This window comes from Falco cherrug, chromosome 5 (genome assembly GCF_023634085.1).
Source record: "Falco cherrug isolate bFalChe1 chromosome 5, bFalChe1.pri, whole genome shotgun sequence".
Lineage (NCBI taxonomy): Eukaryota > Metazoa > Chordata > Aves > Falconiformes > Falconidae > Falco > Falco cherrug.
Genome location: NC_073701.1, coordinates 50,443,259 through 50,470,301, shown reverse-complemented (window position 1 = coordinate 50,470,301; position 27,043 = coordinate 50,443,259). Strand labels below are relative to the sequence as shown.

Genomic DNA, 27,043 nt, shown 5'->3' with positions numbered 1-27,043 from the left:
CTCACATGCCGGGGCTGGCGCCGCCGCCGCCGCGTCCGTTAGGCTCGCGCTGCAGGTTGGGCCCCGGCCGCCGCCTGGCGCTGCTGCCGGGGCCGGCGCGGGAGGATGCGGCGGTTCGCGCGGGTGGCGCTGCTGTGCCTGGGCTGCGGCGTCTGCTCGCTGCTCTACGGCTTCAGCCAGCTGGCCCTCTCCCTGGAGCAGGAGCCTGGCGGCGGCCGGGAGGAACAGGCCCGAGACCCCGGCGCTCGGCGGCAGGCGGGCGCCGGTCGGGTGGCGGCGGGGAGCGCGGGCCGAGGCGAGTCGGGGGCCGGCAGGTACGGGGCGCCGGGGCCGGGCGGAGGAGGCGGGGGCACGGGCGGCGGTTCCCCCCGCATTCCTGCGGGGAGGGCCGGGGAGGCGCGGGAACGCGCTGGCCACCCTCCCGCGGGCGGAGCGGGGCCCGCGGGCGCCCCCGGCCGCTCGGCGAGGCGGGGGCGGCTGCCGGGGCCGCGGCCTGGGTGGGAGCGGGACGGCGGTGTCGCTGTGTGCTCCCTCCCGGGCAGCTCGGGCATCCCGAGCGCCGAGTACCGGGGACTGGAGAAGCTGTCAGCAAAGGGAGAGGGCTGAGGGAAGTGGCGCTGCAGGCCCGCGGCGAGGCACGGCGACACCAGGGCGACGCGGGGGGGGCTGGCGTGCTGCGGCGGGAGCCGGCCTGCGCCTTCGTCCGGTGCTGGAGCCGGGCCGCCTCCCTGCTGGGACAGGGCGGCGGGAGCGAGCGGCGGGCCTTCCCTTTTGCCGAGCTGAGGAAGTTGCAGGCCGTGACTGGGTTCTGAAACTTTGTGATTGTCGAACTGAACTCTGCAGCAGCAGAAATGCTTGTGCCCGGAGGCTTTAGCAAGGCCGGTCTTCTCCCGGGGGGTGGCCGTCTGCGCCGCCGGCGCACTGCCTGGCGGCCTGTTTCTGCCGCCTGCCTCCTGTCAGCAGGAATTTGTATGCGGCCAAGTGGTGAGCGAGATTGTGGAATGAAAAAGTACTGGTTGTCCCTTATAGTTTTGTGATCCTGTTCACATGTGGCCACCAGAATGCTAATGCTGGGAGGAGTGATGAGAAATCTGATACTGAAGATGGAGGAGAAATTAGGACCAGGCCTTGCGGGGCCAGTTTACCTCTACCTCTGCTTAGATTCCGCAGCAGTTTAAAGCAATGTGGGTTTGATGGTTTGGTGACTTTCCCTCCTTCCCGATGCTCAGACACCCCCCACTCCTTATGCTGCTGGTGCTCCTCTGTCGCACAAGTGAGTTGATCTGGCCTGCGGACCTGCCCAAAAACTACCGATTTTTTGGCCAGCTCAGCGGTCTGCACTGGCTCATCATATAATTATGAAAGTGTTGGTGCCGGTGCAAAGGAGTCACAGCGGATGGTGGGATGACAGCAGCTCTGATTTAATCATCGTAAAATACCATGAAACAGCATTCTGACTTGCTGGGGGTGGAGTCAGCTGAAACGTGAAACCCAGGTTTTGACTGCTGCAACTACTGCAAGAGAATGTTTTTTTCCCCCCTGTGCTTTTGCTTTATTTCAGATTAATACAGACTATGATTTGAAAAAATGTGAGGGTGCTTGTTCTTCACTTTCTAGTTCATGATTAAAAACTCATTGTGAGAAGTTGAAATCTACTAGGTCTAAAGAACATGGTAACTGGAATAAACCAGTTAACTTCAGCAGCTTTATGCAAGATTTCATTGGTTTAATAAAAAAAGTTTTAAATAGAAATGTGAGGAATAAAATAAATGCGATATTTGTTTTACTAAAGAAAACATGCAATTTATATGAAGAAAACTTGTGTTGGGTAAAAGATAATTAAATATTTTGTGTTAGTGAACATTGAAATTGCTGTCAGGTGCATCATGGTCCTGGTTATTAGCAAAGGAAGAACCAAGTTTATTTTAAAAGCTGCACTTCTTTAGTATTTGTACTAAAGTGTAGTGAGAACCCCAACAAGGTGCAAGAAGCTTCTTGCATGCTGCAGTGAGGTGAAATGAGATATAAATCTGCCCAGTGTTGCAATCTGGAAAAGCTTTACAAATTGAGAAAGTTATTTCCCAAAGGTCTTAAGTGCCACAAGTAGTTCCTGTACAGTTTCATGGGGGCATATCTCTTTGCAAAATCAGTGTCTGTTGAGACCTGTGTGGGAATTCTTTACCTACAAACTGCTGTCATACTGAAGGCTCAGAATGAACATCATCGTGCTGTAAGTTTTATATGCTGTTTGTGCAAAGAACAGTCCCTAAAAGGCTTTTGTTTTAAGGAAAAATTCTGTCCTATGGCAGTTAAGAAAAGCCCCACTGAATCTCCCTTTAGATGCGGGTCTCAATTACTCTCAAGTTTTAAATCGTGTTATGTTCACTTACGTAATTGATAGACACATCTTGGTGAATATGATGGCGTCCTTCAGTTTTTATACTTAAGCTGTTTCTTTAGCAGTGACTGAGCGTGATAGCCACATGGGTGTTTTATGCCCACTTCTGACTCCTGTGATTGTGTAATATCCTAAAGAGTTCATAACCTTATCAAGTAAATTGTGTACAGATAACCTTATAATCCTTCTTGAAGTTTTAAGATTTTGGATGCGTTAATAGTAAGTCTCAGTAATGGGTTGCTTCAGCTGTCTTCACTGGTAGCTTTAAAATACAGTTTACAAAGCAAATGTAGCTGCCATCTGAAGACATTTATGCACTCAACAGTGGTTTCCTCTTTATCCAAAAAGGGTTTTATTTGCCTTGAATAATCTATTTTAGTATATGCTATGAGGGCAGAAAGAGCTCTGGGATGGGGGAGGGAGGGGTAAGATGATGTATTTGGGAGTTTTCATAAGCATGCAAACATGAAAACTACAAGCTTTGAATAAAGCTTCAGAATACCACACCTGGAAGAATTTTGCAATAGTGATGATGCTTTTAAGTAGAAAATCTGTAATTAAAAAGGAAGTACCATATTGAAACTAGAATTACAGGTTGGGGCAAGATCCTCTAATAAACATAGTAATTCAAGGGAGCTTGTTGGGTAATCGCTTCAGTAAGGAGTTGTTTGTTTCAAAGGCTACAGTAGCCTGAGGACTAAGATGACTGGAAACTATAGGCTTGTATCTTGAAACTTGACATAAATAGCTGAAAAACATTTTAAGAATTTATTAGCTAGATCCTAAGGTCATGTTTGAACTGTGAAGAAAGATTAATGTTGAAGGTAAATTGTCCTCCTGCTTATTCATTCGAGTGAGAAAAGTAGTGATGAATAGTCTGTACTGTCATATGTAATAGCTAAATGAACAATAGATCTGAACTTGAAAAAAAGAAAATATTGAAGTGTCTACTTCCAGAAGGTACAAAGTCAATCAAAAGCAGCCAGTATGTGTAGTCAGCCTTTTTTGCTTTGCTAGTATGATTTATGGATGAAGGCGGCAACTGTGAAAAAAATGAAAAAAATCATAGTTAATAAATGCATATTTGCTACATGTGTGTCATTTAATAGTGCTATCATCTGCTGGCAGTGGAGTATCTGTTCAAGTCAGGCTTTCTCCACATGCTTTCAGATCAGTTAATTAGCAGACTGTGCTTTTAAGAAGTGAATCTTCAGTTAATTTTATCAATATTGCTACTTCAATTAGGCAGATAATGTTCATCTTTCTATTCAGGTCCAAAAATAAGTGCTATCCTAATGGCATGTTTGAGAAGTAGAGCAAGAATCAGTCTGTCACCAGTTCCGTGAATTCGGTGGGGTCAATGAATTTAACCATATTAAAATGAAACATTTTTCCATTATGCTATAGTTTAGCATTTTTGTACATTTCAGTACAGCAGCCAGGAACTTCCAGGAACTGGCTCCTGATCCTCTGGTCTTCCTTGTTGCTGGCCTGGGCCTGCACACCCACAAGGCTTGCAGCCCCAGTTCAGTTGCTGGTACTCAGACCCTCTTGGATGTGCATACACGTGCACAGATGAATACACTATGCCTTAGTCTTGTGGCAGCTGGCCATGAGATTGCGTCATGTATATGGGTCATTCGGATAGCTGGTCCAGACCTACGGGCTTAACGTTACCCAGTGCTCAGACAGTGTCTCTTGTGGCTAGGCTGAGAGAGGTTCTTTCAGTAGCTCAAACCCTCTGATCTCTGCAGTCTGGCATAGCCTTATGGCCTGTCTGATACCTGGGTCCCAAGCTCTTGCTGCACTTGCGGGCTAGTCTGGCTTGATACTTGCTGGTGATTATGTGTGCCAACATGCACACCCACATGCTATGTGCACACACGTTTTTCCAGTTCCTGGCACTGTGGGCTCTATGATCTGTGGCCATCTTTTCATTTGCTGGCACTTTGACCTTCACACATGCCATGTGCACATGGAATGCCCCTCTGCCCCGCCATGGAAAACAGAAAGTGAGTTTAGTAAAGAGGCTGGTGATCAGGCACACAACATGGCTAATCATACGGACTGGCAACCTATTTACGTGTGTCTGGACCTTCTTATCTTCTGTTTTTGCATTGTCATTCCTCCCTAGTCCACCTTGATCCCACAGTGAGCCCCACACCGCTGTAGGCAGTCCATAAGGTAGTCTGGAGAGCTTCGCCAGTTGTCTTACGTGGTGGATCTTCTGCCTGGCCGGTGGGCTGCCTGCACTCCTGCATTGGGGCTGGGTCAGGGTGCTCTGTGTGCCTGGGGTTTCCTTCACCTGACGCTATATTCTGCTTTCTGTTTGTGGGGACTGGCCTTTAATCGCAAAGCCTGTAATAGGTGTGCAATAGTAAGCAAAATATCCCTCCTTAATGCTGAAGGTGACTATTCCTGTCTGACTAGTAATGTTGCTCAGGTAATGACTGTGCCTGTTTGATGAACAGATACAATGCATCTCCCTAGCTTTGTAAAGCACTTGTGGCACTTACTTGCTGTCTAAGCTTTCCTCAAGTTTTTTTTCAAGTAAAAAAAAAAACAAAAACATCATAAGTGGCATTTTGAATGATCTTTTTGTGAATAACAAGAACAAAATGCTGTTCAATGAATCTAGTCTCAATCCTTTGTATGTGAAAGCATTGTGGAATATGGTAGCGTATGGTCAGTTGAGAGAGACTTCTGTTGGCAGGAAAGAAGTCAGCCTAACATTAGGTAAATTACATACATATGGGTTCTAGTAACATTTTTGTTTCAAATGTGAAATTTATGAATCTAATCCAAGGCTGGCAGTTTTGTCATCATGCTGAATGGGATATTGGAAAGGCCTAATGTGTCAGAGAAAAGATTTAGGCATTAACTCAAGCTTGCCTCTCGCCTTGGCAGGCTAGATAGGATAGTAGCTCAAGGCAGCTAAGAAAACACAGCTCTTGACAGCTGGAAGAGGAGTCCCGTGTAATAATAAGATAATAATCTTCCAAACCAGAAAACTGTTCTTGAGAGAGTCTATATAATTTATCCTAAAAGTATTGAGAAATAGTTACTTGAAAAAGGGATACAGTGGAGATTCTAAAGATTGTTCTTTGCATAAGTGCAAGATCTTAATGTGCCTTCAAGTTTTTAAGAAACTTCAAAAGCCACAAGAGGTTAATGTAAGAAAGAATCTGGCAGAGAGAACTTGTGGTTTTATGCCATTTACTTTCCCCAGAGGAGTGCAGATAACCCAGTCACAGTCTACATTATCCTTTTTTTGTATTTGGATTTGTGGAGACTATTCATGAGTCATGGCATAGAAATACTTGACTTATTTCTTGCAAACACATATCTACAGGATAGGAGGATTTTCTGTGATCTCTACCAAAGAACTGCTCTGTCCCCCAACACTTAATGAAGCCTTGTGAAACACTGTGTTTATCAGGTCATTTTTCTCAAGTGTTGGAAAAAAAGAAATTATACAGCTTGCCATTTTTGATGCTACGTTAATCTATTAAATCTGGTATTTGTAAAACATTGGCCTTTACAGATAACCCTACTAAGGTCATGCTGATTCTTTTCAAACTTGCAAAGCCAAGAACTAGAGTTCTGAGTTTTAGTCCTTAAATACCTTTCCATCATCAAGCTTGTGTGTTTTCTTCTTGCACGTCTTTCTTTCACAGATATCAACTTTCAAAGGAGGATAAACACTATAGTCATTGTGTCACCAGAGCAGGAAGAAGGAGGGAGCAGAGGAGGTCACTCAAGAGTGAAATATTGCAAAACAAGTAGTATACTTGCTCATTTAAGATTTTAAATCTTGATGTCAATTTCCTCACCACAATCTTTTAAAATATACTTCTGTTGCTCTTTTAAAATACTTCCTATATTACTGTTGCATAAAATGTAGTGGTGGACTAGAAAACCCTGTTTTTTTAGTTGTTAGTGTAGCACAAGTCAATAAATCATTAGTCCTGTCATTATGGAGTCATAATGTCAGTATGGGGAAGGAAAACTTGCCAGATGTGGTGATTATTTCTCTATTGCATTAACCTTTTGTTATGAAAAAATGGAATTAGTTGGTGCTGCAGAGTCCTGTTTTTTGTTAAAAATCAGCTTTGCGGCAAATAGTCGTGGATTAATAGGGGTTGTGTTTAAATAGACAATGTAACTTTGAAAAAGAAATGTTCTACTTGCTCTGCCTGCTTGAAGTAGACAAAGTTATTGCAAGGTGAAGGAGTTCTTTTCAGCAGTAAGTGTTGCCATTCAATCTATTACCTATGGATTTATACTAAGCCAAGAACATAGAATGACCCTCAGAAATCCCAGGCCCTCTCTTTCTCACTCTGAAAATACATGGAGAGGAAAGGCTAAAGGATGGGGACCGTTCATCCTTAAAAGAATCCTTCTGGTTGGCACTGATACTTCGTCTTCTGTATTATGCAAGTTCCCTTACTAGCCAGTCTTCTGCCAGGTAATTAACTAGTCAAGGTATATTTGAGCTAGAAAATAATCCATTTAAATTTGCCATAAAATCAGTAACATTTATATAGGTTATTTTTGTCTTGTCCTGTTAGGTGTAAGAATTTGTCTGTATCTTTCTGGAATTCCTATTGGATGCTGCCCTCTGATGTTTGTGGAATGAACTGCTTTTGGGAAGCTGCTTTTAGGTAGGATCTGTTATTAAATAGTACTTTATTATTTGATTGCAGACAGGCATAGCTGCTAAGTATTTTTGGCTATTTAGCAAGGTGACAAGGCAAAAATATTTTGATTGCTTCACACGCATTTCACCTGCTTATATTATGGTCTCCTTTGCCTAGACTTTCTCCTGTTCTGTTATGTCTTTGAAAATGTAGACTGAAGTGTTACTACAAAGAGTAGATTTTTTTTTTTTTCAGTTATGTTGCTTTATTAAATAGAGACTTGCTAACATTGGTAAAAAGTCTATCTGAATGTAGTCTGAAAAGTTACTGATTAATTATTTTCGATAAATAAAACTTGCTCAACAGTAATACCCATGGTGTAATTTACAACAAAAACTGGCAAATATGCTTAGTAGTTAAGTTTGAAGTTAGTTTTTTGTTCAAGTGACATGTTTTATAGAATTTGAGGAGGGTACTCCATCCAAAAGCACTGAAATGAGCATTTTAGAATGTGCTTTAAGATACAGTATGTTAAAGCATAGACTGTCCTTAAATTTGCATCTTTAACAATAAGTTTAAATGTTTTGATGTGGTTGTACAGATGCTTTAGGCTGTCACATTATGGAATAGCTTGAAAAGAAAAGGAAGAAGTCTTAAGCTACTTGAGATATGTTCTCTAACCTGCGTAGTTCTGTTCAGTATATAACTAAAGTTGTATGTCAATTTTTTTATGTTTAGAATTTTACTGATAATCCTTTGATATGGTTATGTCTGTCTCAGACCGAAAGTTGAATATTTCTAAGGAAGCAAAGTAAAAAGTTTCGCTTCACAAGACTTAATGTATTTTTGAAAATTATGATTGTGGGAAAGACTTTAGATCTGTCCCCTGTTCCTCACTGCTTGTGTGCTGTTAGTGCTTTTTAAGCTCATTAGTTGCCAATAAGTTACTTAAAGGGATGGCTTAGATTGGTATTTTTTTTTTTTGTTAGTCTGTTAGTGAACTGCACCTGTAATTTGTGACTGCTGTCTTTCTTGCTGCCCTTGGTAGCCAGTGTGTCAATCCACAGGGATTCATCTGACTTCCCTTTTGGTAGGTTTAGCTGTCTGAATGGACTCAATTCACTTTTTTTCCTTAAAAGTTAACTTTTGGGAGTTTAGCTTTATGAAGTTTAGCACAGGGGAGTAAGTGAACTGTCGGTGCTGTTGTGGTGGAGGGTGTAGGGGCTTAGCCCATGCTTAGTGGAGGGACAGGATGTGATTGCAAGCTTCAGTCATCCGTGGGCATCTGAGCCAGTCTAACAGTTGTGTAGTGCTGAGAGAGGAGGGGGTCTCACGGTCTTCTGACCCCATTGACCATTGTGCTGTCTGTGAGCTTTCCACAATACAATGTAGTGCACTAAAATAACAGAAAACTTCCCTTCTAGATTTTCTGCCAGGCTTAAGGTGAGCAGGACCCTGGAACTGGCAGTAGAGAAACCCCATGAAGTTCCTTTGTGGGTACCTTAATCTGCAGCTTGTGTTGTTCTGTTAAGAATGTGGCTGTGAAGACAAGTCTGTTGAAGTATGTATTGATTATGGCAGTACTGGGCAAGTGCAGTTTCTTTCATGGTGGAGCAGTTGTCATGGTGAACCCTTAATATCTGCAAAATTTCATGTTTAGAAAATCTGAAGCTGAAAGAAAAATGCTGTTCAAATGTGTAAGGGGGATGTGGTGTTCAGATTAATAACTTCAGATTGAATTTGATTATTTTGTCAATATATTACTAATAAATTAATGCCTCTATGTTGTGCTGACTCTGGTGTGTGTTGAATTCCTCAGTGAGATGCTCTGCTTCAGAGGAGACCCCCTTGCCTCCTTCAAACTTTATTTATTTTCTTGCTCTGTTTAGTTCAGTTGGTTTCAGAGATGTGCAGTGAGTGTGTAAGTGAGGGGGCAGAGAGGAGGACAAAGTGCTCCTTCTTTGGTTAGTAGCAAGCGATTACAATGGCTCAGCATCAATCTGCTGCCTGAGCCTCATTTCCTTGTATGTGTTGGAATAACACAGAAGATAGTTGCAGTTCGGTTTCAGCTTTAGATAAGAGTTATAATTTTGTTTAATTCTCAAAAAAGTGCATTGTACTAGGTGCACTGAGAAGCCGAAGGGTTTAGACCTTCAAACATGATAGTAGTTGTTCTCAAGTCTGCAGTCAGGTATTTGGAGGAAAAGGAATGAACTTAATTCCATGCAAGTTTATTAACCACAGCAAATGAAGTCTAGTATCCTTATTTTTTGAGATTGTATGTGTAGGGCCACTTCAAGAGTCTTCATAAAGATAAAGTCTCTCAAAAGCTTTTTCTGTAAAGAGGGCAACATTGTGGTTCTAAGTTGGGTATCTTGAAATAAAAAGGAGTGAGTTCTACCATAGTGTCCTATTCCAAATAACTTGATCCTGGGTTGACTGAGCCTTTGTGTTCTTGTTTAGTGCAGTTGTTGTAGTGAGGTACAGAATAAAACTGGACTCCAAAGAGACTTGGATAGGGAGAAGGTTATGAGAAAAGCCTAAGAGTTACAGATCCGATTGAAATCTTAGGTTAGCTACATCCACTGCCTATAGACAGTGTCAACAAAATAATGGGAATTCCAGTGAGTTTACTTTTAATAGAAATGGCAGAGTCTGGCCATTGAGCTACACCAACATTTATCTTGAATCTTCTATTTGGCCTGATTTAATCCATAAAAAGAGAACGCTATTTATCCAGATCATAAATCAGTTTATGAATGGAGATTCTGATGTTCTATTATGTTTTAGTAAGCTACCAGATGAGTTTGTTCAGAAGAGCAGATCATATAACTAGAATTACTTTGCCAATAGTAGTTTCATAAAATCTATCTCAATGTTAGAAGGTCTCCTTTCCCTCTACCAGTGAAGTTTTTCAAACCTTGGAAGGTAGTCCTTCAGCTTTTGGATGTTTAAGTCTTTTCTTTGAAAAAACTTACCTTGTTTTCTCGCTGTTTCTAACTTGAAATTCCACTTGTTTTTTTTTCTTTTTTTCCCTTCTCCTGGATATCAGAACCACAGGGATTTGTTTATCCATGAGAGAAAGAACTTTAAAATCTGGATTTTTGGGAGAGAGGTATATATAGACTTCAGTATGACTCATGCTATAGATAATTCAACATAGTTTGAAATTGATGAGCTCTGAGCAGTTGCTGATTCTAATAACGGGTAATAAGGATCTTGTCTGTAAGTTAATCAGTGTAAGATCTATTGCCTATGCTGTATGTGGGAAGGATTTTGGAGCTATTCTGCCCTCACATTTTTAATCACCATTCTGATTATCAACATTATTGAGACAGAATGTCTTGTGTTGTGATCTTGGTACAGTACACCTTTTAGCTTTCACGGTAGTAGAGGAAGCCTGAGATCACTCTTATATACAGTGGTATACATTTTATAAAAAAATTTAAAACTGCTGATAAAGATGAGACTCAGGTTTGGCATGATCGTGATGACATGTATCTTTTCTAGTACACCTTTCAAGGTGCTCAGTGTCATCTAGCTGGTATGGTCACTTATTTCCTACTGATCAAGAAGAAATTCTTAGGGGTCATTACTCTGACTATCTGACCTGCTGGATTTCAGTTGTTGGATGTTGCTTCTAAGTGTGTTTTTAGCTTGTGTTGCCTATTAAAAAAATGAGTTTCACTATTTTTGAGTATATTGAGGTCCAGGTGGTGTGGATATATTGAGGTGAATTGTGACAATCTTGAAAGACAGAACTTCTCTAAACAAGCTAGCTCATTGAACGTTGGTGCTTTGGACTTTATAGTCCATTTTTAAATGACTAATATATTGTAACTGCAAACCTAATCTGCTGATTGAATTTGTAATTGTATAGATGACATTTGGACATCATATGCACTGGTATCATTACCATACTTTTACAAAATATGCTCTGATTGTGACCTATTTTTAATTCATTGCGGTGGTAGAAAGTTAAGCTGAGGAAAAACTAGAATTTCATCACTTTAAAATCCAGATAATTTCTATAGTTATCTTGATCCTATTTTTAGTAAGAGTGGGAATGATTTAACAGTTGCATTTTAATCAGTGTGGGCTTTGTTGCCTTCTCACTGCATATTTGCTTTTGCTTTTCTGGTGACTAAAGGCTGCTGGATGAGGCTTCTTAATGATGATTGATTTAGATCAAGCACAAAACATTAAAAGAAAGAAGGATGTAGTAAGTAAGCTATCTGTATTGTATTTACAGATCTACCATTTGGTTTTTTTGAGGTACATCATGGTGCCAGGTTTGAAATAATGCACGTTAATTACATAAAAATATTTTCCCTGCATATTCTAACAAATATAATTTACATTTTCCATGCTAATTGTCAAAAAATTTGTATGGGTGTTGTGTTTAACCCGATCTGGTAACTAAATACCATGCAGCTGTCCCCCTCTCACCCAGAGGGTTGGGGAGGAGAATTGGAAAGGAATGTGAAGCTTGAGAGTTGAGATAAGAACAATTTAATAACTGAAAGACAATAAAACCAAAACAATTTCATTAACAGTTGTAATGGAAAGGAGAGAGAAGGGGAGAGGAATGAAATCCAAAGGGAAGGGAGAAAAGAAAAGAAGTGATGCCCCACACAGCTGTTCACCACCAGCTGACCGATGCCCAGCCAGTCCCTGAGCAGCGATCGGCAGCCCTGGCCAGCTCCCCTGGTTTATATACCGAGCATGCTGTCCCATGGTATGGAATATCCCTTTGGATAGTTCGGGTCAGCTGCCCTGGCTGTGTCCTCTCCCAATTTCTTGTGCCCCGCCCCCCCCCCCCCCCCCCCCCCCCCAACTGGCAGGGCCTGAGAAACTGAAAAGTCCTTGACTTAGTATAAACATCACCCAGCAACATCCAAAAAGTCAGTGTGTTACCAACATTGTTCTCACACCAAATCCGAAACACAGCACTGTGCCAGCTACGAAGAAAATCGACTCTACCCCAGCTGAAACCAGGACAATGGGTAAAATATTTGCACTGATAAGGTAGGCAATTAGCTTTTTATAGTTAAGAAAACATATTTGCAGTAGCTTCTGTTTGTTCTTTTTATGCGTAAGTAACTTTAACACAGCCGAGCCTGGCAGCCTAGTCCATTTGGTTGTAATATCAAAGAAAATTAGTTTAATGATGGTGTGGAAGGACTAGGAGACTTTATTAAGTAACCTTATTTAGGAAGCTGAATGTGGCATGTCTCATTTGCCTTACAGTAAGACCATAAGGAGAAAAGATCAAAGAAAAGCGATGATGTAGCTCTATCAGAGCAAGTGTAGAAAAGCTTGTTTTGATGTAGAATAATTTTAAAAATGTTTTTTGTAACCTACAAAATAATTCTTAAATCCTTGGTATTAGCATTATGTAATATGATGGTGGTTGTACATAAAAACTAGTGGTGCAAGTTAGGATGATGGCAGTTTTCTCAGAAAATGACAAGTATTTTTACACTGTTCATAACTCATGCTATTGTATTAAAAATGGTAACTCCTCAATCACCCAGAGTAAAATTTGAAAGGACAGCTGAGGTCAATTTATTGCTGCAGTTATTCCTACTGCTCTGGGCTCTCGGTACCTGGATGCTAATCTGCCCTTCCTTGGCTTCCCCAGCCATATTAAGGGGATAGGAGGGGACAGCTTGATAGCTGGTGAACTTGGGCAGGGAGCTTCCTGTTGATCTCTAGGCATGTTCTTAGCAGAGCATCAACAGGTGGGGAAAAAGGAGCTCTAGTGCACAAAGTTTGTAACACAGAATTAAGACTCACACTGGTTCCGTCATGGCTTTCTGTAATATCAATGCCACTATACTTGAATGTGGCTTAAAAAAAGGAGAAAAAATAAAATTGCCCTTGGTCATACTGACAATTCTTTGAATGATACCCGGGTCACACTAGATGCTGTAACACTGCTGCTCTGAAAGGTTTGGAGCTTGGAAGGTGGCAGTGTGTGCATGCAGCAGAGGAAGCTGTTGTCTTGTGACCTCAGTAAAGGAGGCTAGGATTGAGGCAGGCTTAATGATCACAAATTAAATGGAGTTGTGTACAGGATTCATTATGCCTGTCTGCGTGTTCCTGGGGATTTGATACCCTCTCACCTGTGCTCTATATGTGCTTACGTAAGGATAGAAGAAGCCTACCTTAAACATATGCAGGAGACCCCCACCTGCAGTACCTTGTGCCAAGTCCGCAGGGCAGAGCTAAGATTTTTGTGGAGCTGATGAGTATTTTAGTGACAATACCCTTTGAGGTTTAGCTTTTTTCCAAGAAGTTCAGCTGGGATGCAGTGAAGGTTCTAGAAGAGTGCGACCTGTCAAAGCATACCTCTGTAGCTTACTCACCAGATTATTACTTCATAATTTTAATTGACATAGAAATGGTAATTTAATATGCAGTGTGTCATGGTATACATCTTTAAACATAAGGCAATGTCTTGAAAGACAGGCTCTGGAATATCTTGTTGTAGCAGATTCATTGAGCATATCCAGCCATGTTCCTCTGTCAGAGGTTATTAACCCCACAGCAGAATCGGTCAGTACAGAATGAAGGTCTGGGCTTCAACACAGAAATACTTCAGGGCAAGGATTGTACCTGGCCGTATGCTGCTGATGAGCAGCATGTGTTAAAGTGTATGTTTTTGCTCTCAGAGTGGATTGTTTTAAATGTGTTTTCTAAACTCATGGGTGTATGTGTGGTGCTCTCATTTATTTTTACCGTCCCTACCACTCATGTATAATTAGTATCCTCAGACAACTTAAATTCTCATATTTATTCCTAAACTCTCAAATCCTGTCATGGCTTCCTGCTGAGTATCTTCTATTGTATTACAGGTGCATTCTTTGTTCTTTAGTTTTAATTACCAGAAGTTTTTGGGGATTTTTTTCCCCTGCAGGAGCTAGGACTCCCACATTATTGGAGATTGGTTTTTTTTCTTTAGAAATGAGGGCTGCCAAGTTTTCCTTGCTAGTCTGTCCTAAAACCTTACCAAAATACAGTCCGTATTTCACTCTGTCGTTGCTTTTTTCTGGCTTCTCTACTAGTAGCCTGATGTTCTGGTGTGGGAGAACTTACTAATTGGAAATGTGCATATAAAAATCTGCATTTGTGTTTTCCACATTGTCTTGGAACATTTTTTTGAAAGTATCTCCTCACTTTTGAAAGTGTCTAACACTTTCAGAACTTGGGGTTTAGGTTCAATAAGAGTATTTTGCTCTGATACCAGAGCTGGGACACTGATACCAAACTTGCTCAGGTTCAGACAAGTTACAGTTCTTGTAAAATACATTTTATTTTGCTCATGGTCAACTCAGCTATGGAACAAGTTAAAAAAAAGTCTGTATTGCTGAAAAATCTTGTGTTGTCAGGTCATACCACACCCAGGGCTGACTAAATGACCAAGGTTTTCCTTTCCCTGTCTTCTGGTGAGATAGTTGTGTGACTAACTGCAGTGGAGGGAAGGTGGGGAAAAGAGTTACAGAGGCTGGAAAAATTTAGGAAGGAGAAGTAGAGAAAGGAGCAGTTGAGGGCAGATAATTTTAAAAGCAGTTAGGAGAGAGACAAAAGTCATGTAGATGAATGTTGAAGAAGGGAGTGAGACAAGCCATGGCATAGATAACTGTGTAGGTGAAGCATGTTAATACTGAACGTGAGACTGCAGAGCTCGAGTTGATAAGCTCTGCTGAACAATTTACAATCTATGCTGCTTCTGGTGGCAGGAGAAGGAAAAAGTGATGAAAGATGCTCACAGCGGAGAATTAGCACAAGAGGTAAGTAGTTAGCGTCCCTGGATGAAGATGGGGCAGTGGTTTCCCTCTGAGAGCGGAGAGAGATGTATATGCAGGGAGAAGGAGCGGCACTGAGGCCTGATTATTAAAAAAAGGCTGTGATTGCCATAGTCTGTATGCAGGGAAGTCAAATGCAACTTACAATCACTAAAGAATGTCTCTTCATGCAGTCTGGAGTAAGAACCACAGTTCTGGAGTCTTACAACTTCTCCTGCCATAATATGTCTCTAAGACCTAATATGCCTCATCCCTTCCTTTTAGTGGAGGGTTCCCCAGAGGGAATGGGGGGGGCCTGTTTTTTCCAATAGCTTCTAGCTCCATCTGCTTCAGAGGTAAAGCTTTGTGTTGTGGACGTGGGAGATCTGAGGCCAGCTGTTCCCCATATTGTGCAAGCTGAAATTCACTTGTTGGCTTCTTTAAATATTTCTTTCACCTTTTCAAAAATTGTTTTTAAGCACAGATTTTAAAAATTGAACTCATAAAGTCAGAAACTCAAAGAACAGAGATTGTGTGAACAAAGTGACTGTAAAAGCATTGTGATATGATCAGTCTTTTTTGTTGTGTGGCTTGAAATGTTCTTTTATTCACAGATGTCAGTAGATCTAGAAATAATAAAATACAGTCTTTGAATCCCAATGTGTTTTAGAGTTGCTTTGGCATAATTTTCACCATACCTTATTCATGGAAAGCCATGTGTTACATGTCGTTCCGGATCTTGGCTTTCAGCTATGCAGTTTGTGTAGTTTGTGCCCTTATTTATCACATGACCTTGCAGTATCACTGCAGGCTCTCATGACTTCAGGGTTTAATTATTGTAATTCCCTTTTCAGTGGATTGGTGATGAGGCTAATCTGCTGCTTGCAGCTTGTTCAGACTGCAGCGGTGTAGTTACTTGTGAGTTTCAGCTACCCTCATCACATTCAGTGTGCTTTGTGTTTTTTATATTAGCTGCTTACTACATGGTGTAATGTTTAAATTAGCTTTATATATAAAGGTCTGAATGGATGTGTCTCGGTTACATTTGAAGATTTTATTTTATACTACCTTTTTCCTGTTAACCTGAACTAATTTTTCAGGTTTTGCTGCAAGACCTACAAAAGGTTTTAGTCTGGATTAAATCATCTGAATATAGATGCCTGCATATAGGTGTCTACGTCAAGTAGGTCTTAAGCGGTCATTACAGTTGAAAGAGCATAGAGAATGATCCAGGTGACTAGCCATTACATTGCTGAAAAGTAATGGCTGGTGTTTTTTAGTAAGCACTTGGGTATCCTAGGCGTGTTCTTAGGACTAGTAGATAAAACATGATCTTTGAGACACCCAGTCCTTTTGGATTGGCACCTGGAGGTCAGGTGGGATATTCTAGAGCTTAATAAATGGTACAATACCTGTGTTAAAAAATAGAAACAAGCCTTAGGTATTTACTTTGTAATAAGATGAATTGCTGTCTGCACTCCATATCCTGCTCACATTGGCTTTAATGAGACTTTGGACACAATCTTGTATGTCAGCATCTTCATTTAGGTATCCTATTTTGGAATCCTACCTATGAGTTCTTTAATCCATGTGATTTTTAATACCCCAAACCTTGACTTAAGACTGCATGTTCTAATTAAAATGTTATTAATCTTAAATGCCTGGATGCTGGAGGGTGTTTCTAGTTCCAGGGCATTGAAGTCTTCCAAAACTCAGAATGTTTTTTGAATGTAGCCATTATTTATGCTATTAAATTTCAGCAGTTTTACAGTGATATCTTTGCTTATGTTTTCCTCATGGAACTGGATGTATGTTGCTCTTCTGTGCCTTAAAGAAAAAGAGGGATATTTACATAGTATCTTTCGTCAATTTAAAGCAAAACTTGTATGCATCTAAATGTTTTAGTTCATGAATTGGGTGGAGATTATGTGCTAAGAATCACATCTGTTAATTTCTGTTTTGAAGTGTTTTTCTCTTTGGCAAGTTTCTAAGAATGGGTGGTATGTTTGCCAAGCGTTTATCTGTTGTTACTAGTTTGGGAAAGTCTTTTCTAACTTCAGAGGGTTTTTTTGTCTGCTTAACTTGGAATTAATGTAATTTAAACCTTCAGATACTGGCTAGTTCTGTCTAGCTCCTGCTCCTATAATCCGTGTGGATAGCTCAAGTGCAGAATATTGTTTTGAAGACTGTCTTTGAGTTGATTGATTTAGGTTTAAAACTTTTGAAAGCTTTTCTGACTAATTAAATACAGGATATCCAGGAGAACGTGGTGTTAGGTTTAGTATGCCCACTGTGTTTGTTACTAAGCTAATGGTATTTACCCAACGATAACTTCAGACTGTTGTATTAAAATAATGAACTAACTTTTAAATGTACCTGGTATAATACATGCCAGGCATTTCTCACAATATCTGTTGGACAGCTGTTCAGAAAGAAGGGACTTCCCAGTCACCACACCTTACAGTGGTTTAGCCCCTGGTAAGGACATGAGCAGTGCATGTGGTCAGTGTACTTGAGGGATTTTCCAGAACCGCTGGGAGCACCAGGACATCCCACAAGGCTATCTGAGTGGTTAGTTTACCCCCCTTTCAACCCAAGCTGTATTCCTGCAGGATGGCAGGAGAGGAGAAAACTGTTTGCATTTTTCCAGAGCTTAGAAGAAGCACTGAAGCATGGGTTTGACAAAAGGACTTACTGGAGCAGAAAATGGATAAAACGCCTAGATCACTCAAAAATGTTCTTAACAGGGCTTAAAAGTATGGCTTATCTCGCTTTTGTTGTTGAGTTTACTGTATTTATCATACGTACCTCTCTCTGTACTGAGTTCAGGGAAAGAGGAAAAAATGAACTCAGGCATAGACTTAATGTGCTGTCAGCCTTTCACATTTCAATCTAACTTCATGCGATCTTTCAAAATAGCTATTTTGATGGAATTCCTCATCTGTAATGGATAGTAAGATTACTAAGAAAATAGGTGTTTGTTTAGTTTCTGTATAGCTCTTCCATACCTTGTTTTTCCCTCATAGGCTGGGATGGTGAGAGTGGATATGAGCATAGTTAAGGTTAAACGTAAGCCTACTTATGAGATGTAATGCTGTAGATTGTATGTTCTATTTGAGTTATCCTTTGCTGGTTTAAATATGATAAAGGATATTTTGTTAAACTACATGCTGCAGTAAATAGCAGACCTTTTCTTTAAGCCTGTGCTAGAAATAATGTCAAATGAAAAAATATTTTTGTGTCAGATATGATTACATGAGAACACATCCTTCTGAGAAAATGCATCTAGCAGTGGTTGCCTGTGGTGAAAGACTGGAGGAGACTGTTACTATGCTGAGATCAGCCATTATTTTCAGCATCAAACCTCTCCAGTTTCATATTTTCGCTGAGGACCAATTGCATGAGAGTTTCAAAGACATAGTAAGTACCCAAATAATTTACTTACTCAATTGGGATATATTACTCAAATTGTACTACAAATTTCTCTGCTTGGTTAGTAGTTTTTGGATATAGTGGCAGATATGCAGGGGTCTTAAAAAAAGGTAATATGCAAGCCTGTTGTAATGTTGGATGGGGATTTCTGGTTTTTTTTTTTTCTTGTGAAAGAATGCTAGTTGCCAATATCAAAGCTTTTGTTGAGACAGACCAAAACATCCTGATTTGTCACCTTGAATCTGGTGAGTACAAACCTGATGTTCTGAACACAAACCAGTTGTCTTGTGTGAGCTTAAAGTTGGTTTTACAAGAGAAAACAGAGATCTGTCCTTTTTTGCCCCTGTGCTTACAATATGACTCAGCCTTATGTTGTCTAAACAATGGTAGATATGGTTATGTCTAACTTTAGTAAATTCCAGTTAATGAATATACCATTATGACTGGAATAGCAGTATTACAAGCTGACTAATGTGTAGCTGTGGAGGGTTTTATTATTTTTGTGCTCAAAACGTTGTACTAAATATGACATTAGTATGTTTTACATTCTCGTATACACTAATATAATGTGAACGGTAACTTTGGCAAAAATTGGGTAAGGTTATTTTAAATTGAGGAAGACTTCACTGGTATTTCTCCTGTGGGAACAAGTTAAGTAGGGAGAAAGTTTTATGTATTTACTTTTTGTAAATACTAGTTTATTTTACTTGCTCTTAATTTTCTGTATGACCTGATATGATGTGTTTTCTTCATAGTGGCCTGCAGGTGCCACTTTTTGTTCAAGTATTTTGAGTAGTTGACAGATTCTTGTAGTTCAGGAAACATTTCTGTTGTGGAAGAGAAGTGTTGCAATTAAGTTCTATTATCAATATGAATGGAGGATCGATTTCTTTTTTGTAATGCAATGTAGTAATTTTTGTGATCTCTTCTTTTCACATAGCTTGATGACTTCCCCTATGAAGGAAAAGTTAATTACACATTGTATCCAATAACATTTCCAACTGAGAGTGCAGCAGAATGGAAGAAATTGTTTAAACCGTGTGCTTCACAAAGGCTGTTCTTGCCAGTAAGTTATTCTGTAATAGGACAATACAGAAGTCTGTTTATGAAGCATCAAGTCCTGATTAATCTAATTTCTGCTTAGTTTCAAATTAAGAACTACTATTACTCCTAAAAGTTACTTTTATGCATCCTAAAAACCCTTCGGAATTTAGCCTTCTTATAGTGGCACTAATACACTATGGAAAATGAGAAAAGTCCTTTTCTCACTTTGTGTTTAGGGCACAGTATCCTCAGTGAGCGGTGTAGGTAATATCATCCTCTCAGAGGCAAGAAGGATTTATCACACCGCATCTCCTCATTCAGTTGGAAAGTTTCGTGCATGCATGGGTCTGAGAAGTGTTAGAGAAATTGAAACAAGAAATGGGCTATTGTTGCCAGAGCGTTTTGTGCAGCATTTTCGTTACTCATCTGAGACACTTCAGAAGTCATACTTCAGTCTAGGTGAATTGTAGCAGTGGCAGCTGTCTCCCAGATACTTTCTCTTCTGGGGCTCCCTTATACCTCTCCGTTGTTTGGTAAGACGCGTAGGAAAGGAAGGGACGAGGAGGAAGATAGTAACTCCTGTTATGGTGATGTTCGCCTGGCCTGCAACTTACTCTTGAGGGAAGCCCCAGGATATAAAGTGTAGATCAAGTCTCTTTGCATTACTATTCTATATAAAACCTCTGTTTCACTCTACAAAAGCTCTCCAAAATGAGAAAAAGAGGGAATGATGACAAATTTATTGACTGCAAGCTGTCAGTCTGAAGTGAGTTTACTTGCATGTGGCAAAAATATATTAAACTTTATTGTGTAATGGCAGCAACTTCTGTTTTATGAAGAGAAGCTCAATAAAACTTAATAGTTTGGTTTTAAATTCTTCCCCTGCAGTTAATCCTCAAAAATGTGGATTCATTACTGTATGTTGATACTGACATCCTGTTTTTGAGACCTGTTGATGATATTTGGTCTTTTCTGGGGAAATTCAACTCCACACAAATTGCTGCAATGGCACCGGAACATGAAGAGCCTCGTATTGGGTGGTATAATCGCTTTGCTAGACATCCCTATTATGGAGTAACTGGAATAAATTCCGGAGTCATGTTAATGAATATGACACGTATCAGAAAAAAGTATTTCAAGGTAAGTGTTGCCTTTGTTGCATTTTTCTGTGCTTTTCCATCTTATAATTCTAATCCTGTTTCGAATTGATGTGGGACAGTATTTTTCAAAATAATTTTCTTGTAAATGGAATAATATTCTGAAAATACTGTGTTTAAAATGGTATCTAACTTGTGTTTTTTAGATGTCATTCATTGTAAGACTTGGAATTCCTGGATTTTAAGTGTGCTTGATTGTTTTAATTTTTCTTAGTTCTGAGAGATCCTGTGTCTTAATACACTCTGCTTGAAATTACAATCTGGTATTTTTTCTTCACTGTAGAGGTCCCAGAAAACAGTTAATGTATACTGTAAAGGAACTTGAAAAATGTGTGTAGTAATATGACCAGGAGGTGGTGCTAAAACATTTAGTAAGTTATTTTAACTGTAAGGTTTCCAAATTTTGATCTTTTACATTGTAACCAGAGGATTATCACCTTAAGTATCTTTTGATTTCCTTTGAAGTCATAGCTTTTGTAGAGAAGTAAGTTTATAATGAAAGTACTTACTAAGCACTGTGTGCAGCCGCAATGGTCATTGCTTCACAGATGGGAAGTTTTTTCTTATGTACTTGAAACACAAGTACAAAAGCAGTGCTGTGTGATTATACTGGGGGGGGGGCGGGGGAAGTACTTTTAAGAGAATTTTGATTAGGGAAAAATAATAATGCAGTCAAAAAAAGATTGAAAGTTTCTTAACATGGTGTTTCTGTATACAGGTCCCAAACCATAGTGGAGTATTTTTTTTTTTTTTTTGTTTTGTCAGCTTGGTTAAAAAGATTTGAGGGTACAATCCTGTACTTGTTCAGGAATTTTCTCTCTTTGGGACTTACTGTTATTGCATGCTAACTCTCCCAACTGAAGTAGAAGGTATAGAGTGAGCAGCCTTGTTCCTTTTCTGGCCTAGCTGAACATAAACATTCTGTAAAGATAAGAAATTAGCTTTAGAATATGTAACCTGTTACATGCAGATGGTAACCCCTTTGGTAATTTGGAGGCCAGTTCATTCCAAGTAGCATCTCCTCAGCCAAAACCTTAGAAGAACTCCTCCTTTTCCTTGAAAGCGATTTTGCTAAATCAAGAATTTTGGAATTAAGTAACAGCTCTTGGTTTAGAGTCTGATTATACAAGTATAATCTTGTATAACTAGCCTTTGCTGGTGAGAAGTTGTGCCGCCTTTGCCGTGGAAGTTAAAGTTCAGTAACTAAAACAAATTAGTTCAACTAAATAAATGAAAATTATTTTGAAAACCTTTGAAGGATTTCCATATTTTTGTACACTGCTTTGTAGCTAGTATTTTTAGCTGTATGTGTTTGGGACTATTTAATAATTAATTTTATATTGATGTGTTTTGAGTTCTTGAAGTTAACTTTAAAACCACTTCATATTACCACTCCATGATAGACAATAATTGCATGAAGTGTGGATATTTACATAATTCCCATCTACTTGCATGCATCACTTCAATGCAGTTTTTTTTAGATCCTACTGCTGTATGAAAAAACCTTGCTATTTCTTAGAAGTCTCGGTTTAAGATGTTTGAGGGAAATCTTGAAGAATTTAATGTGGCAGTTAAATAGGCGATGCATATAATTTTCCTTATAAGATAATAATTGAGAAATAAAGCATATTTGAAATATCCATAACTGTTTTCCTTAGATGTGCTCATGTGTTTAAAAGGAAGAAGTCTTCTATACATTTGAATTTGTAACTTTGAAAAGCAAATTACTGCGATTCTGTAGGGCATTTTCTTCTTTATAGGTATAATTGTCCTGAATGGATGTTGTTTTGCTTTGTTTTGTTTTAATAGAATGATATGACACCAGTCCGGTTACAGTGGGGAGAAATCCTTATGCCACTGCTGAAGAAGTACAAGTTGAACATAACGTGGGGCGATCAGGATCTATTGAACATTATGTTTTTTCACAATCCAGGTAAATCTACATCGATTCCAAGTGTAACATTACCAATTTGATCCTTTCTGTGATGGTCAAAAATCCGGGAAACTACTCTTTTTAACAGACTTTTTGGTGAATGTATTCAAGGCACTTTTCTTATGTTTCCTGAAACTGTTTGCTTTGAGAGACAGCACTGGAGCTTGCTAGAATATAATTAGCTTTTAGGTTTCAAGACAACTGTATAGAACTTTATGAAGCAGCCTTAAGAAAAAGAGAGATTAGTCTTTTTACTGAAATGATTTTTGTACTTTACCACAGAAAGTCTTTATGTGTTTCCTTGCCAATGGAATTACCGACCTGACCACTGCATCTATGGAAGCAATTGTAAGGAAGCTGAAGAAGAAGGTATATTTATTCTTCATGGAAACAGAGGTGTTTACCATGATGATAAACAACCAACTTTTAGGGCCATTTATGAAGCAATAAAAAATGTAAGTGTTTTCAGCACTGTACTTGTGCAAAGATTTTTGTAAATGTATTTTTTTATTGGCAATGTTGCAGGTATTTTGTAGTTTTTGTTGGTACTTGATTGCAACAAAGTAATTGTCTTTTAAGTTGTGTTTCACCAATTTTTCATTTACTGCTTAGGTAGAATTCCAACTGTATTCCTTTTGTGATCAGCATCTCTTGAAACAATGTAGACTGTCTAGGTTAGGATTCTAAAACTGACTGTAGTTGTCAGTGTTTATTTAAAAGACTTTATTCCCATTCCTTTAATAAATATATCTAGTAAACTGTTTGTATAAGCATTAGGATATTACCAAAAGCTTCATTTTCCTGTTGATTTTAAAATGTAGGAAAAAAATTCCCTTTTTCTTCTCAAAGTTTGTGTATTTACTTTAAAATGTTGAACATTTAATTCTAGCTCGATTTGGATTGTAAAAGTATTTCTTTTTTTTACACTGTGTTTTGGTCTTTTCTAGAGATTCAGTGTATTAATATGTTGCCGTTCCTTTAAATACTGAGCACAGTGACTTTTCATTCTGCAAATAAGTCATGTAATAAACTATTTATCACGACATCAGTATACTCACTGAAGAGCTGTAAAATTTAGCACTGATGCACATTTTAATATAGCAGGCTATTGGGTGTGTATAACCTTCAAAAATCAATAGTATATTTTAATGGTGCTTTATTACATGTTGTCATATGGATATAAAGATGAAGAAAAGTACTTTGGGGGATCTGAGAATACATTGCAGGGAAAGTGAATGTGTTTCCATAAAAATACGATTTCTTTGTTTCCTTTGAGCATTGTCAAAAACAGAAGAAAAAATTAATTCTTTTTATTTATTATCCCATTAGGTTTATGAATATGTTACAGAAAGTATGTAAAACATTGCTGATTCATTGGTAATAAGATGAACAAAATTGTTACTTTGAAATGCTGGTTTTGCTTGTCATTTGTTTATAAAAAATATTGCACTGTTGAATTAATGACTTCTTTATTTCATGTCCATGTTAAACATAGTATGTTTGACCATCATTCAGTTTAATGAAACTTCAGTAGTACCAGTTTTTATACTGTTGCTTCATTATAATTTGGTAAGAATTGTATTCCTTAGAAGTTACGTGTCATTCAACAAATAACCAGAAATCATTTTAGATCTGTAAATTTTTAATTTAATAATGCAATTTTAAATTTCCTCCTTGCCTGTCTGGATATATTTATTTGCTTACTTTTTTTTTTTTTTTTTTTAAATTAAATCTTGCTTGTTAGGCTTATTGGAAGCATTGGAGACTATTTCTGTAATTGAGGTGTTTTTCAAATATTGCATTCAGAAGCTGCCTGCATTCTTAAAAACATTTAATAAACCTATAAAAAGTAAATACGATGTTCAAAGGCATTTTTATAGATGTTTTAATAACTCTTAATGACACTCTTCTGTATTGACATTAAGTCTTTCTTTTACTTAACCTCTTTACAGTATTCATTTGGAGATGATCTGATTCATTCCCTGCTGCAACCCCTTGAACTGGAATTAAGGAAAACCATGCATACATACTGTGGAAAAGTATACAAAGTGTTCATAAAGCAGCTAACAAAAAGCATAAGAGACTTTTACACCAGAAGATCAAAGGGAAGGTGATTTTTACTCCAAACTGTTAAATCGAGAGACTGAATTAACATACTGGTCATAAGGTGCAAAAATTCTAATATGGCTTGAATTGGCTCTTAACGTGCCCAGATAAAAGTTTACTAGCGTACATAAAAATGAAGAAAATATTCATGTAATGAAGAACAGGAACTTTTTCTGCAAAGGTGACTTTTTGCTCTTTTGAAGTTTAATCATTGCTAATGTTTGTCTTGGATCTGATGATTTGAGTGTTACTGGCTTCTATGGTCAGTAGTTTTAGTCTGCATAATTCAGTTATCTAATGAAAAAATGACCAAGAAAGAAATGAAGTTGGCTGTATGTGGGAGTGTACCTCATATATTGTCTAAAATAGTGTTAAACTGTGAATGTAGCAATAACTGAGTCAGCAGCACTAACCTCACTTTAAAGGTGTGAGCCTTTATGTAAACAAAGTTGTTTACAAGTGCAGAAAATACTCCGTTTTCAAAGAAATGTGATGTAATCATTGACAATCTGTATGTGCCTTTATATGTTCATCTCTTACATGTTGAAGTACTGTTTTGACAATCTCGTTTTGCTTATCTTAGATGTAAACTGCACACTATAAATATGACTTTCTGAGAAATGAATAACTAGTATGTGATACTAGTTTTCTCTGTCAGTAGATAGAGACTTTAATATACAGCATTTGTTTCAACATTGTTGAGCCATCATGGCCAAAAGAGAGCAGAGTTGAGGGTTTTTTTTAATAACTTCAAACTGAAGTTTTGCTAGTCTTTCAATACTTTAAATATTACATGATTTGGCAGCTTTATAGGGTGTTTTGGAAGAAGAAAAAAACGCCACCAAAACAGTGGAAAGCTGTTGCTGTTGTATTTCCTTACTAAGAATTATTACCTGATGATTATTATAGAGTATTTAGTACCTAAAAGAGAAGAGCTGTAATCAGAGTTCTGATGCTTCATCAGACTGTATATTGGATGGGTTTCTTAGAGAACATATCCCGTTACCTTATTTTTTTAATAACATGGCTTTAAAATAGTTTTGGGGCAGATCCCCAACTACATGAATACGTTACTGTCAATAGAGTGATAGTGATTTACAACAGGTGAGGATTAGGTTTTCTTTAGTTATCTTAGCAGAAAAAAAGTTCTGTTTATGTAATACAAACTTTTTTTTTTCAGAGGAAAACCTGAGTTTTAGTGTTACAGTGAAATATTATTTAAACTTGCATGGTATGAAACGTGTTTGTAAACTATATTTGAACTTGGGTAACCTGTCTGAGATGAAGTCTTCATAAAGTGAATTTTTGGATACCCTAAGAGTTCCTGTGTGAACATGGAGGATCCACTCGCTGACTTGCACCTTCATCCCAATTCCATTTCAGAAGCTTAATTTTTGTGGCTGTTTCTCTGTCAAAGGCGGGCTGGCTCTGACTCCCTGATCCATGTGAGCTGGACGAATGCTTTAGCAGTACAAAATCACACTCCACTGTAAGCAGAGTTTACATTACAAAATCACACTCCACTGTAAGCAGAGTTTACATTCTGCTCCTAATCTCCCTGCTGGCTCAGGGTGTAAATTTCAAGAGACGGAAGCTAGGAAGCAGTCTGCCTTGCAGGTAGTTACAGTCCCTTTTCCTTGCGATGTAAACTTTTGAAGTCTGAAGATCTAGAATCTGTGTGAAGGTGAATGCTGTTATTGACTGATTGTACAATATGCAGTGCATTATTTTTTTACATAAATACTGATTTTTATATCAATTTGTCTTCAGCTTTCTTTTTTACTTGAACTGTGTGTTTGTATTTAAAAAATACTTTGGCTTGGTTTTCATGTTTGTCTTTGTGTAAACTTTCTGTTTTGAATTTATTTTTAGCTTTTTGTATGAAGATACAGCTTAAAACCCAATGAGCCATTTTAGAAAACAAGTGGACTCTGAACATTAGCAGCAACTTTTCCACTTGCATTTCAGGTTTTGTGGGGGATTAGAACAAAAAAGGTTAATATTGAAGCTTATCATAGGATAAAAATTCTTACTTTGTGCTTATTTCAAGAGGTGTTTATTTAGCATATTGCAAATAGCAGAATGTCCTGCTTTATGCCATAGTTCTTGTTTAGATTTTATTAATATAAACTTAAACTGCTCACCTCAACTATCCATTCCCAGGTAACACTCACAAACACTTCAGAAAACTTAAGTAAGTATCAAGGGCTTAATAGCTTCCATTAAGGAACTCTCCAGAGTATTTATCTGTTCTGATCAAAATTTTAGTTCTGTTAATCCCTATGTCTTAAATTTAGAAAGATGACCTACCTTTAAAATCATATCTGACTAACAAAGTAAACATTTGGAGACAGTAAGAAGACTGCAAAACCAAGTAATATTATAGAAACCAGTTATACTCCCAAGTATTTCAGTGCCTTATTTGTAATGTTGTATGCATGTAAGTGTAGAAACTTATATTTAGCTTGTGAATCTGTATTGCTGTCTAGTTTTAGAAACATTGCTTTTTCTACAGACATGGTTAAGTAACAAAGAAAACAGGA

At 38.5% G+C, this 27,043-nt stretch overlaps 1 protein-coding gene across 3 annotated transcripts; it reads left to right on the top strand.

Annotated features, from left to right (window-relative positions):
- GXYLT1 (glucoside xylosyltransferase 1) lies at window positions 1-26,259 on the top strand. Of its 3 annotated transcripts, none has more exons than XM_055711813.1 (8): window positions 1-314; window positions 6,970-7,062; window positions 18,074-18,248; window positions 19,201-19,326; window positions 20,193-20,444; window positions 22,271-22,394; window positions 22,677-22,763; window positions 24,347-26,259. In XM_055711813.1, the coding sequence occupies exons 1-8, from the start codon at window positions 106-108 to the stop codon at window positions 24,361-24,363; spliced, it is 1,083 nt and encodes a 360-aa protein (XP_055567788.1). In that variant the 5' UTR covers window positions 1-105; the 3' UTR covers window positions 24,364-26,259. The 3 variants fall into 3 exon arrangements, with proteins under 3 accessions (XP_055567788.1, XP_055567785.1, XP_055567787.1); XM_055711810.1 differs by having other exon boundaries at window positions 2-314; window positions 22,677-22,849; XM_055711812.1 differs by lacking the exon at window positions 6,970-7,062 and having other exon boundaries at window positions 3-314; window positions 22,677-22,849.
- Window positions 26,260-27,043: the final 784 nt, after the last annotated feature.

Coding starts and splice junctions, on each gene's coding strand:
- GXYLT1 (XM_055711810.1), top strand. CDS start 106: ATGCGGCGGTTCGCGCGGGTGGCGCTGCTGTGCCTGGGCTGCGGCGTC. Junction 315..6,969: donor GGCGAGTCGGGGGCCGGCAG/GTACGGGGCGCC, acceptor TTGTCCTGTTAG/GTGTAAGAATTTGTCTGTAT. Junction 22,395..22,676: donor TATGTTTTTTCACAATCCAG/GTAAATCTACAT, acceptor ACTTTACCACAG/AAAGTCTTTATGTGTTTCCT.